Source organism: Spodoptera frugiperda, chromosome 12 (assembly GCF_023101765.2).
Source record: "Spodoptera frugiperda isolate SF20-4 chromosome 12, AGI-APGP_CSIRO_Sfru_2.0, whole genome shotgun sequence".
Classification (NCBI taxonomy): domain Eukaryota; kingdom Metazoa; phylum Arthropoda; class Insecta; order Lepidoptera; family Noctuidae; genus Spodoptera; species Spodoptera frugiperda.
This window is the reverse complement of record NC_064223.1, coordinates 4,270,407-4,283,750: the sequence shown is the minus strand read 5'-3', so window position 1 is coordinate 4,283,750 and position 13,344 is coordinate 4,270,407. Positions and strand designations below refer to the sequence as shown.

The 13,344-nt window shown below is 35.8% G+C and overlaps 1 protein-coding gene across 7 annotated transcripts in view; it reads left to right on the top strand.

Annotated features, from left to right (window-relative positions):
- Positions 1 to 13,344, top strand: part of LOC118263127 (ras GTPase-activating protein raskol-like) — a 156,869-nt gene that overhangs the window by 80,093 nt on the left and 63,432 nt on the right. For 2 of the 7 annotated variants that reach the window (XM_050697220.1, XM_050697221.1), the window contains exon 2: positions 11,574 to 11,833. The exons of the other annotated variants lie outside the window; for them this stretch is intronic. In XM_050697220.1, the coding sequence (XP_050553177.1) occupies positions 11,659 to 11,833 (175 nt within the window). In that variant the 5' untranslated portion in view covers positions 11,574 to 11,658. The remainder of the gene's footprint in view (positions 1 to 11,573; positions 11,834 to 13,344) is intronic. 7 annotated transcript variants of the gene reach the window in all.

The window sequence follows — 13,344 nt, the reverse complement described above, 5'->3', positions numbered from 1 at the left end:
AATAAGGAATAACAATAGTTATTTGCCGTGGTTCAGTTTATTGTGGCTGTTGTATAGTTGATTGGCTTTTAAAACAATTGGCTACTAACGCGACATTTTTAGTTTATTTTTAATAACTAGCACTTTTGATACGTCCTTACTAAACCACAATCAAATTAATCCATGTTTAGAAAATATATCTCTATCATTTTTAATCTTTCTTAAACTTCTAGAGATCTGAACATTTTTTTTGTTATACATTGTATCGTCAATATTCCGATTGTCAATTCAATCTATATCAAATTTTGAATTCTATTCATCGTCAACTTTTACGACTCAACAATACTTTCATGTACGTGACTCTCAAAGTATCCTATTCAAAATCCTATAGATATTACAAAAACCGTAAAATATCAGTTTCGATTTCTATAACCTCTCATCGATATGACGCAACAAAATCTCTTGATCTAAAGCCTTATCATAATCAGCGTCACTCATGCGCAACCTGTCAAACAACTCAAACAGCAATTTCCCCGGCGCTGGCGCAGTGAAACTTATGTCTTTACCTCTAGCGAAAGTTTACTCGATACGTTATTAACATTTTCCCTTCCATTATATAAAGATATATAGTGATGGCGTGTGAAGACGCAATAGATGGCCTTTCGCTAAAATATAACTAGATTAGTTACTGGTGATACGATTTGTGTTACTCTTAATGGCTAAATCAGTTTGTTACTGTCATTCATTGTGATTGAGATTTTAGTAATTAATTACTTTGACAAAGATCTTAATTTTTTTAGTATCATTACCATGTTTTCATAAAGCAAGAACTTTTGAAACAACACTTCAGTTTAGCCTCGAAGTTCCGATAAAAATCAATCGGGAGTTGAAAATCGATTGGTTTTAAGATAAATAACTCAAACGAGTATTGCATGAAATCTATGTAGGCGTATCTTCAATGAGATAAAACGGTAAAGTAGACTAATATTGCAAAATCTCATATGATATAGTTAGTAGATAAACACTGTGTAGCTGTTTACTTCCATTATCAATTGAGCTAACTATGCAGTAGACATATACGATATCACGCCTAATGAACCAGTGAAAGCTAAAACTCGGATAATATTGTTTCCAATTAAAATGAGCTCACGTTCATAATTAATGTTATTGCCTCTATTTAGATGTCTGCTCGATAGCAATCTTAATTGATCCTTGAATTGAACGCACACTTAATCCGTATTTCTATTGGTGAGCCGAAGCCGGCGTAAAGAATACTATCTCACACACGTCAAGAACGGAATCTTTTACCGAGTTTCAAGGCTCGTTACTTTACCGAATACTTTAGTCCTTAAATGGATTGACATTGAGGTACACGAATACTAATCAACACGTTTGTCCAGTCCAAACAAATATAGTCAACTTTGCTTTACAAGTGCAAACGAATTTCCATTGTCTTTTACTATTGTTGAGTCTCATTTGTCTGGCGGGTGATGTTGCTGGCTTAGCAAAATGAACCCTTTCCAATAGAGCGAGGGGAGAGCGACGCGATTCATTAGGCAGTCACATTATTGGCCACCCCTGGCTCCCCCGAAGGGTGACCTAGGCCCCTAAAGTTAAATCCTGCGAGGGGCCGCTGAATCCATTTGTGCACTCGATATGCTTAGATGAGCATCAACTGCAATGGGTGCAGCTCGTAATTGGTACATACAGACATACATATTCATGGCTTTAGGGGCTTTGTTTCCTACTGCCGACTTAAGCCGTTTTAAAACAGGGGCCAACTCTGTATTGTTTTGGTATAACGCACGCGTGCCTTGTTTAATGTTATCTTTTTGTGCAGTAGCCGTGTTTTAAGAAATTCTAGAAGTACTTGTAATATCTATCCAATTATGTAGCTGGGTGGTTCTTAGAAGCATATTCGTTTAGCCAATTGGCACGGTCGGTAGATACTCCACGATACGGACACGGTAACGCTGCCTTAACTGGGATTCAAAATAATGGATCTCTATTATCATTATGAATTTGAATTCAGTATAATATTTTTATTCTGTTTCCATGTATCATTTTTGTTCTTGGTTACTGTTGCTTCAATCTTTTGCACACGAAAGTATAACACAAATAATTCACCTTCATTTATGATGACATGGCAACTTCACACTACGCTTTTTGTTTCCCAAGAGACAAGCAGGGGTATAGAACACTCACGTTTCACCACTTGTTATTAGTCCCTTGCATTAGGGGAGCGAAGCTATTGTCATAAACATAAAATTATAAAATGCAATCTGTATGAATATGAACTTGTTTTATTATGTACTGGTGGCATATTAACATTAATTAATTCATTATTACAACTAGTCCAGTCTTCAGCTTAGTTCTAATCGTGCTAAGTGACAGCAGATAACGATGCCAAGGCTGTGATGATCGCGTACCCAATGTCGATACTTTGTAGTGTACACCAGCTTATGTAGCTATCCCATACTGTCTTTAAACGATTTTCAACTATATCACCAAATGCTAAGGTTGAAAATCATTGACAGAGGGTAGCTTTATCTGCTTATAGTATTAACTCAATAAGCTGTTCCTTAAATGGACTGTGGTATAAGTATTTGGTCAAGTGATCTTAGCTTTCTATGGAGTTTTGAGTGTCATTGTTCATTTAGAAACTGATGGCAAGACGTTGGCGGTAACATATGTGTTCTCTTGGCTTGTGACGAGGCCCTGTCCTTGTCAATGATGGCTGTTGTATAAAATAAATACTTTTTGTCGTAATATACATGACATGCTTTTTACCTTTACGTCTGTTCCATCAAACTGAAGAGGAAAACGTATGTAACAAATTATAGGTTACCGTTTTGTCATTACGCTAATAGTTCTATGTAAAAGTATTATAGGGGTTGACCGCAATGGAAAACCAAACATTACCAGGTTTCTGAATCATATCATTGGCATCAAGCTAAGCACTGGTACTTCTGGTGAAACAAAACCAATGAACATTTTTATTACTATTCATTTTAGTACCTCAACTATCGTCGATACTCTCCCTAAAAACGATTTTAACTATCACAATTGGACTTAACAGTATACTTATACGACCATTCACTGGGTGGCCCCCACAATGTTTACATAGAGAGACGTAAATAAATGCAGTGATAACTTATTCACGATCAAGTCATTCGCGCAAACATCGTTATCTAAATGTCAATCACGTTTAGTCTATTGCCGATGCGGTCAAGACTTACGACGCAACACGATATGTTAAAATCTACTAGAGTAGATAGGGTTACTTTTAGAATATTGATATATTTCCTTCTATTTCAAGGGCTGTCACTAATCAAAACTGTTTTCCCCGTATAAGGCTTGTATACATGACACGTGGGAGATTTGTTTTCCTAATTTCTCAACTTCTTTTCTTGTGAATTATTACATGGGATCTTTTTCACAATCCTGAGTTGATTTTAGTCCTTCCTCCGTAGAAAGACGACTCTCAACTGCGCAGTCTCATTAAGAAGTCTGATAGTCAAAAGTATAGAAAAATTTAGTATGGTGTGTATTACCATTATTTACCGTAGCTAGTCCTATTGTTAAAGAACGAGCTTCTTACCAAGCCGGGCGTAAACTGAATGATGGTCTTTAACGTATTGTAATTGAAGGAAAAAAACAGTCTATCTACGTTAAAGGATTGATTCATTTCTTCATTCATAAAATGGCAGCGAGAAAAACTCAGATTACCTACCTTTACTAGGTCTAGAAAGCCAGTCCGTTCTAGATACTTCCCTCTAATGACGTCGGTAAACACTAAGAGGGTTTATTAGACTCGTCAACATCTTGACCCATTGAACCGAATAATATGCAGGTATACTAGGTACCTATCTGCGTAGATTTTCTACAAAAAATAATTTAACTAGGTAACAAAACGTTTGCAAAGTTAAAACCATTAAAGTATAAAGTCACTACTGGTTTCCATCGTCAATTGTAATATTAAAATATAATATAAAGTACAAATGACTCAATAACCTGGTTGCGGTATAAATATTGATGTGTCAGTGTATTATTTGTATATAAATAGGTATTCCTCATGACGTAGCATATCTCAACACGTGTTCTGTAAACAGATTGTCTTTAGACTGTATGGGAGGCCCGCAAACCACATCCGAGCTTATTGTTGTTTCATTACTGGCAGTCAGAAAATATCGTAAACCATTTATTTTGTTGAACTCAGAACGTAAATTATTTAGTAAAAACAAAATCAAATTGTAAATTGAAATGGTTTGAAAAAAGAATAATGCTGTTCGAAATATAAATTGCAATTTTCTTGAAGTAATTTCTTACTAGCCAGTAATCAACTAATTAATTAAAAGTCACATAGATAAAAAGTTCGGTCGCGTGAAATTCATTATCTATGGGTCGTTAATATTTATTCTGGGCAACAATATAATTATTAGGGACGTCGCTATCAATCACTAGTTCTACTTATTTACTAGCTGGTTGCACCACTGTAATTACCAAATGCAGTTCAACCATACTGCCATACTTGCGTGCTTGATAAGATACACTTGTTTTCCGGGTCGTCACATTTAAAGATAAAATGACGGTTTATTTAATTTACATAATTAATGTCAACAGTGGACGGGTATAAGTTTTTCGTTTCGCTGATACTCGTATTATTCATAATAATAAATTAAAGTATGGGCGTGTAATTACGTCATGGAGAATACGTTCGCTATGGGTTTTGTATAAAAACGTTGATCAATTTGTTATGAGAGAGTCGTAGTAGGTAGTAGTATTTGGCCGTGAGTCATCCATGGTTTGTGCTATGTTAGTCCTTCTAGAGTCGTCGTAAAGTCGAACGCTGCAATGGATTTACGAGGTACTCTGTGCTGTGCTAAAACTAGATGGATGTAATTATGTGTAGGCGACTGCTGTAGTAAATGTCTTCGGAAGACTCAACTTAAGCTGAAGGCTTATTCTATTGTAAAAATAATAAGTCTGGCGACACGAAAGTTATGAGAACGTAGCTTTGTCATAGAAAATATTGTCATAGAAATTCAAGCCAGTACATTAAGTATCTCTTCAAGTTATTCTGAAATGTTTTAATGATTCCGAAAATCGAAAGAACGATGAAAATCTATGCAAAACCTTTAAAGATTTTAATCAAGACCATACAATACTGAGGTTCAGTACTGGTTAACTGTGCATGTAGCTGTCGAAAATAAAGCGTTAAATCATTCCTCCTGTTAGCAGCGTCAGCTTGGCGCGGTGCCAGCATCCGTTCAACAAGGATGTTCGAGTCGGGATGTTATGATCACCGTCTTTTTCGTCTGCAACTTGACGTCATGCGCCAATCCCTCTTTACTCGAGGAGCAGTCTTTTGTTCTGATTAGTACTACATTGCCTAGGTACAGTATCATCGCTTGCGAATTTCTATCCAAGCAATTTTCACTTTTCGATTTAATTTCCGGGTTCGATTCCCTTGGTCCAAAGTATTGCTGGGCTTTTTTCTGTTTGAAAAATCTTCTTAAATTATGTTTGTTATGAGCAATGGATTACAAGAATTGAGTAACCAATTTCAAGGTAGTTATTTTTATTTATAGCTCAAAGTGTGTAAGTACGTTAGATTGTGAACTTTATGAGGTTCTATCTTGTAACAACAGCTCCATATCTTTATACGGCCCCATTATTACGCTATAAAAGATTTTTAGCTTTACGTTTAGTTTTATTTTTAGTAAAATAACTTTAAGATTTCGCGGTTGGTGGTCCTTTTCAATACAAATAATAATCTTCGTGTCAATTAATGATAATATTACATAAAAAAATCAACCGACACATTATATTATATCTCCTACCTAATTATATAATACACTTGGCAAGTGGGGGGAGGTCGCAATTTTAATATATTTTTTAAATATTTTTATGTTTATCTGAGAACACTATTTATACTTTGTTCTTACGAAACCCGCAGCAAGAGTAGGGGTGGTTAAATGCATTTTCCAGTGCCGTGACCAAGGTAGGATGACCAGTAGTTGTATGTATATTTAAATGGGTCATGACTACGTGTATGTATGTACCCGAATATATCTGCGTTGTGGTCATTAAAATTATTTACGTGCGTAATTTATGCAGCCCTGGTATTTCAATGTCGAATGTATTAATTTTTATAACAATGACCAGTTAGTTGTTACATAAAGGTGCAGTTATAATGACAGGGTAATTGAAATATTGTGGAATGTAGTCAGTAGGCAATGTGGGGTACTTCAAGCAGGGAGTAAATAGGATTCTTAAGGGTCGGCAAAGCACATGTAATGTCCCAAGTATTAGAAAGTTCATGGGCCAAGGTAACTACTTCCCTCAGGTGGGCAGTGTGCCTACTTGCCGCAGATGTGGTATAAAAGATATGTACGTTTAATACAAGCTGAGTAAATAAACTTTTTCTATGATTACATATTTCGATATCTATCGGTATAGGCACTAAGCTTTTACTATATAGTTCTGGTTAAAAGATGTTTTAGGCTTAACTTAAGCTGAAGAAAGTAAAATTCAATCGTTGTTACAACAGATTCCATTTAAAAACCCGTAGTCATTTACTTTTCCCATAGATCTCACATCAATTACCTAGATCAGATGATCTGAGGTATTTGATACGTAACACTCACACGTGTTCATGTTCAGTCCCGAGCAAGTTCCTCCATTGTTCGCCAAGATTAATAAAAACACTATATTATTTAGTTTAAGTAAAGAATATAATATACCTTACGACACAACAATTAGATCCTTTCAATAAGCTACTTATAAATTACATCAGTGGCGCCATTCTTTTCATTAATTATGTCCCAGAATAGACTCATAAAACTGTCCTTCAGGCCAATTTATTTAATTAGATATCTACTGGATTTACCCACATATGTGAACTAGGACTACAGTCCCTTAGTATGAGTTTTTTGGACGTTTAAAGTAATCGAAAAACGGTGCGTTCAGCGCTCTGATTGGCCGGTTCAAATAAACCAACGAATCAGAGCGCCGAATGTGCTCTCGTTTCAATTACGTTAAAAGTAAAGTAAACTCGTACTAAGGGTACAGACGAATAGTAAAAGCTAAGTAATTTAGGTACCAAGAGCAATGAACTCGTAGTACATAGAACACAGTCATAATTCAGCCATTGAGCAAGCATATGTATGTATATATAGAGATATGTGGAACAGTTCCTGTTTCTATATTTATTTCATTGATAGTATCAAATGTTTCCAGTAACCGTATTATTTTGATTGCGGCCTTATTTCTGTTTTACTGCTATGGGTTAGAGTAAACAATGGAGTTGGCTCAACGCCATCTGTTGGTGATTTGCCTGAACATCTGATGACTAATACAAGGTTATTGCAGGGATATGACGCTGATAGTGGTAATTGCTTGCATTAACTATGATAGTACTGACAGGTAATGTTATATCTTGGCTCAGCCAATAGCATAATTGATGTGGCAGTGGGATGAGCTTGATTTACGTTCTCCCATCGTATTTTACTGAGGCAATAGTGCTTTACGCCTAGGCTAATACGCCTCCGTTCAGAATGGAAATGCATAAAGTTAATTTGTTAATTTTCGTTTGTAGGTTTGACTTACAACTAAAGATTAGTGTTCAATTTCAACCTGTGTAACCCTCAGAAAAATCGTGTTATTTAAATCTACTGGTTAACTTATCCGTATTTTGGATGACGCTTAGCTACGTATTACTAGTGTTGCTACATTAAAAACAGTAGCATCATTGGGAACTATGTAATAGGCCAGTTGAACAATAAATAGTGTACAAAATACTGGGCACGTATCGATGACAATGTAAGATCGATGTGTCGCAATGTAGTAATCATTGTCTTGGCGTTATTTACAAATATACCGTCATTTTATTATTGTCACAAATAATAAATAGCACGTCATCGTCATTTGTGATACCAACATGCTGTCTAACAAGCGTTAAACATCAGGTATTTTATTCTTATTGACGATAGCTACGCCTACGACTGAAATTCTGGATTTCCCCAGGTGCGGAAGTATTGGGAGTTTTCCTATCTGACTTTTTTTAAAAAACCCCGTGCAGTTCTAGTTTGCAATTTGACGGAAAAACAGAAATGATGTTATGTTCTATTTACGTGGAATAATATTCTGATAAATCAAATATCTGGAGCTCGACGCCCACACATGAAAGAAGATATTTCCTTGAAAGCGTTCGTTAGAAAATTTATAAACAATTAAGTAGTAAAATGCAAAATCTTGAAATATTTTCGCTTGCATTTCTCAGCATTGTGTAGGTGCTATTCACGTCTGACGTCGAACTATGACGAACTGTTAATAAGACTCTATTATTAGTGAAGTGTTTGTTCTGAAATCTAGTACGAGAGAAATGGATTCGGAAAACCGCAGGTGCAGCAGGTGACCCAACCCCAAACCCCGATCTATATTCCTGTAAACGATATTAAACTTTATTTATTTTGAAATGAAGTCGAAAATATTTTAAACAAATTACACGAAATGGAGTAGGTTGAAATGTTGCAATATCTTCCTGTATTCTTACAAAGTTTTATAAAACTCATCTCATAAATAACTATAAATCTACAGATGCATTTATAAATAGGTTATTCATAAATTTGTTACGCGAACCGATAAAAGTGAACGCTTACGAAGTATTGTTTTCAAAACGTATGAGTTTTTGTACCTACCTACTAGCTTAATGTGTTATTAGATTGTAGGCTGGTACTCTGGTAGCGACGCGGTAGATTATCGGATGAAAATATGATATTGGGTGTCGTGAGTTCAATTGAACTTTTAAAAGTGGACTTAAAACGTGTCGTGTTTTATCAAAAAGATTCTTAACAACTTCTCAATCACTGCAATGTGGGTCTAGTAGTAATGACAGATGTATAAGTGCAAGATTTTTTCTGAGAGATCTCAAAAACGTCATTCATCAAGAATTTGGAGTTTGCTTTTGCGTTTAGGCCAATCAGCTCGCCTCTAGTTACATGTTCCACCACCTCGTTGCCTATAAATACACCTCCGAGAGATTTCCAGCCAGACGAGTTCCTAGTTCCGAGGAAGTTTGCAGACAACTTGTAAAACGTTTATAGTTTCCGCGGTTAGTGCTCGTCTGTGAAAGTTACACGTGAACTTGTCTCAAAGGCTTTATTGTTCGGATTTCATGCAGTTTTTAACAGCTTTGACATTTTAATTTAGGAAAACCTTTTTAATTGCATAGTCCATGTGAAAATTTGGTGTAGTAGCCAAATTGCTTCTTCAGACTACGATGAACAAAAATTTGGCTATTCTTAGTTTAATTTGTTAAATAGAGTATTTTTTTCCGCAGAGTAAACTAGTACATTGACACCACAACAACGATTACTCACATAAATTAAAATGATTGGGTGATGTAAACCCTTCAGTACAGTTGACTCATCTTCAGTAGTTTGTGGCATTGTATGCAAACAGGCGCAGTGACGCCGCTAGTTTCGGTACAATGCCAACTTAAGACAAAGAACCGTCGATTTGTTATGGTATTACACTGAGCTTGGTCATGCCTCAAAGAAATTGAGACACTATAGTGTAACTCGCTTTTTTTCTACCTTTTTTGACATGGATTGTGAACTTTGTAGTAATTTAGGCACTAGGCAAAGAAACAGGCAATTTTCATAACAGTTTTTACTATGTAATGGATAATGCCTCTTACGTAAAATTGTTCTATTGTTTTTATTTGTGAACAAATCCTTCCACGTGGAGCTCAAAACCGTAACCGCAAATCATGTCTATACGATATTACATAGACGATACTACCTAGCAATAGCAATAGACGAAGACTTTTTAACTTTTCACAATAGTGCCAACGTAATTTGTACGCCTGTACGTTAGTAATAAAGTGTATTATAAAGGTGACAATGGTCGTAATTTGAATAAAATTAGTCTGAATGTCATGAGCCTATTCAACAGTGCGACGGTACCGCTCACATCATTGTGCAACAGCCAACAATAACACGTAAACATTATCTTTATTGTGAGTCTAATCTTAACACATCATTCATTATTAAGTATATCGTTAATACTAACTGTTATTAATGCGAAAGTCTGTAAGAATAGGTAGTGAGATAGATGGGAGATTTTATAACCATGTGAGTAAAAACTATTGATCGGAATCTAGAATTTTTCTTCCCTATTCCAATTGTTAACGGGCCTGGTGTCTTCATCTTCTATCAAACTTTTGATGAAATATGTAAATACTATAAACTGAATTAATTATTTATTACTCCATTAATGTGTAGACAATTAGATATGTGAGCATAAAGCAAGTTAATTACCTACATCTGATTTTCACAGTCTATTGTTTGCGCGCGCGTGTTACTGTGAAATAAGCAACGATTACATCTCATCAGAGACTTTTTAATTAGAATCTTATTCTTGGCCGAGGTCCAGGGTTCACGTACTGTCCTCATTTACTTAATTGTTAAACAAATACAGCTATTTGCAGCACTTTTAAACGTTATAGTGTTGGGACGTGCCTTTTCTTTCAAATGGCCGAGTAATTGTTAATTATTGGTAGCCGATTGTAATGCAAAGTGTGCACCTGTGATTTTATTGTTTTAAGTGTCACGGACAGTTATTTGATCCAGTTCAATGCTCGGTTTGATTTGCTGTTTCTTATCGATTAGCTTCCTTACTTGGCCTATATCTAATTACAATGTTATATTTTTGTTAGTTAAAATGTGAGTCTTGACTATGTTAAACTACGCTTTGAGTAACTGCGAGATTATGATTCAGAAATGGAAGGTGATTACTATACCAACAAGGAGACTACAAATTGACTTTGACTTTCAATATTTTCAGTACGGTATATAAAAAGTATCACAGCATATTGTAATCAGTTCAAAGCTGAACTAATCAAAAAATAAAAAGTCCAGTAGGTTACGTTTCTTGTCATTGAACCCTTTTACGTCTCAACGCGTTTATCATCAAGGGACCTTATGGCCACAGCAGTCATCGCTCGTTAAGGAATGCTACAAGTGCTCAGGTGCCCGTTATTCGTCCTGATAATTTTGTCATAAGTATAAAGTGCTACATGTTAGAAATTTAGGAAGTGACGTCATGTCACATGTGCTTTCACACTATCAGTAATTTATATGCAGTCTACATTCTTCCTTATTTCTTTACTTTACACTGCAAATGCAGGGACGCCACATCCTCATGTTTTCCGAAAATGACAAAGCTGAACCGTATTGTTTCGCTATAAAATAGAAATTTTACTCATAACATCACAATTCTTCAAAAGTCTTGTGATTGTGGAATTGTATGTAAACCACGGGCCCTTTGCGTAAAGATTGGCTGCACGAGGCAGTAATGTAGACAAATTGATTTTAAAAGTTAAATGACCACATAACACAAATGGTCCCGAGACACACTTGAGGGCAGCGCCCCTATCTTCGTTCACTATCGTTATCTCGTTACATCGTCGTGTCGTAATGCTAGTGATTTACACGCCAATTGTCCGCATCTATCCACTCGACCCTTGAACTCTCGCGATTTATAACAGAAACTTTATGACTTCTCAATTCTCAACTGTCTTGTTATAGAGCTCATAGCAATGAACAGCCGATAAAACAAAGTTAACAAAGTGAAGTGTGTTTTTCATAAAAAGTGCAAGTAAAAAATAATGTAATGAGTCTACAAAGGGAAAAACGTCCAAAATTTAATATGTGGAAGGCGATTATACACAGGAAGAGGAAATATAGTGAAGTTTTACAATGCGATCGTGAGTCGTACTCCGCTCTAGCGGCAATGCAAGGAGGTAGTTCTGCGACGCTACCGCCATCTCTTGACGCACTCAGAGCATGTAAGTATTGTCGCTACTCGACGCTAGATGGCAGCACCGATAGTTTACTACGGATTTCTTGTTGTTTCGTATTTTATTTTCAGTTCATGTTTTGACGTGATCAAAATTTTGTAAATCCGATAATATGATTCTATAAAACCATTTATTTTATTGCTATTTAATGTCATGATTTAGATTTCTACTGTCGTATTACTTTTTTACTTGTTTTCTCAAAATTTTATTATTTTTATCTCAAGATTTACGATTCTATTCAAATTTACTATTTCAAGAACAACATGAAATTTAAACGCGATCTACAAACAGGTATTGAGTAAAATATTTAAAAATCAACACGGTGACATTGTATGCATTTTTTACAGTGACGCGTAATGGCATGGCCAATGCCTCCTCTCGTTGTATTGTGAGAAAATATGATTCATAGCATTGTGTTTAGCACACCAACCGCGTCAAACGTTGCCGCTCTCTGAATGAGGTCAATCTTTGTTACAATTCTGGCGACTCTACGCTCGTGACCCACGGCTCACAACAAACGGAGCCCTTGCGACAACGCACAGATACAAAAGCTTACTATTATTATCTACGAGATCTTGGGACTTGAAAGACTGCCGATCTAAAGAAAAACTTGTTCACTTGTTTTCTTGATATTTTTTTTATTAATTTCTGTCTGGATTCTGGAAATATATGGTAACTTTTATCTAACATATGATATCTATTTTTACTTTGTTATTAAAAGTTAAGTTTTCAAGTGAACATCCTCGGAATACCCCTGAGCTGGTTCTCGCCATTCTTCATCCTTATTCGAAAACAATTGTCATTGTTCCAAGTAAACATCATGAAAGGACATCAGTTGGCAATACGAAGAGGTAATCTTTAGGTACACATTCAACAATGTGCTGACAATAAAAAACTGACACTCATGGCGCCGAAGTTGCCCACGCGCAGACAATATGGCTCCCACGACACGGTTTCCATGACTTTACGTAAATCTGCTAATTACTGCGCATTTAGACATAACAATGATATGTTTCCTCACTTTAATACACATAAATTGTTCAAAATGGAAAATATTATTATAATGCCCTGTAATAGGTATCTGTTTGAAAGGCTACAGTCGTTTATTAGTATGTTGGGTTTGATGGACAAATGTACTGAACGTCTTTTAATTTTACAACTCTACAAACGTTAAAGTGTAACAAATAAATGTCTAGAGAGGACAAGGATACATCAATCATTAAGGTAACATGCATAGAAAATCGAAGGCCTTTTTAAAAAGACTTATTATTAGTAAAGTTTTACACATAACGTACATTGAAAGCATTCCGCTTCCTAAGTAAATGTCCATACTAATTACAATCGTTGCTACATAAGCACATACATAAATATGTGCGTGTGACATTTGTTTATACACATGGGTGAGTGAGTGTCACTCACGCGAGCCTCAGTGGTCGATGTCACTGTTCAGGTTTGACCCACATACTTGCCAGCTCGTCGTCTGCGGCGTTGCCTCCTCC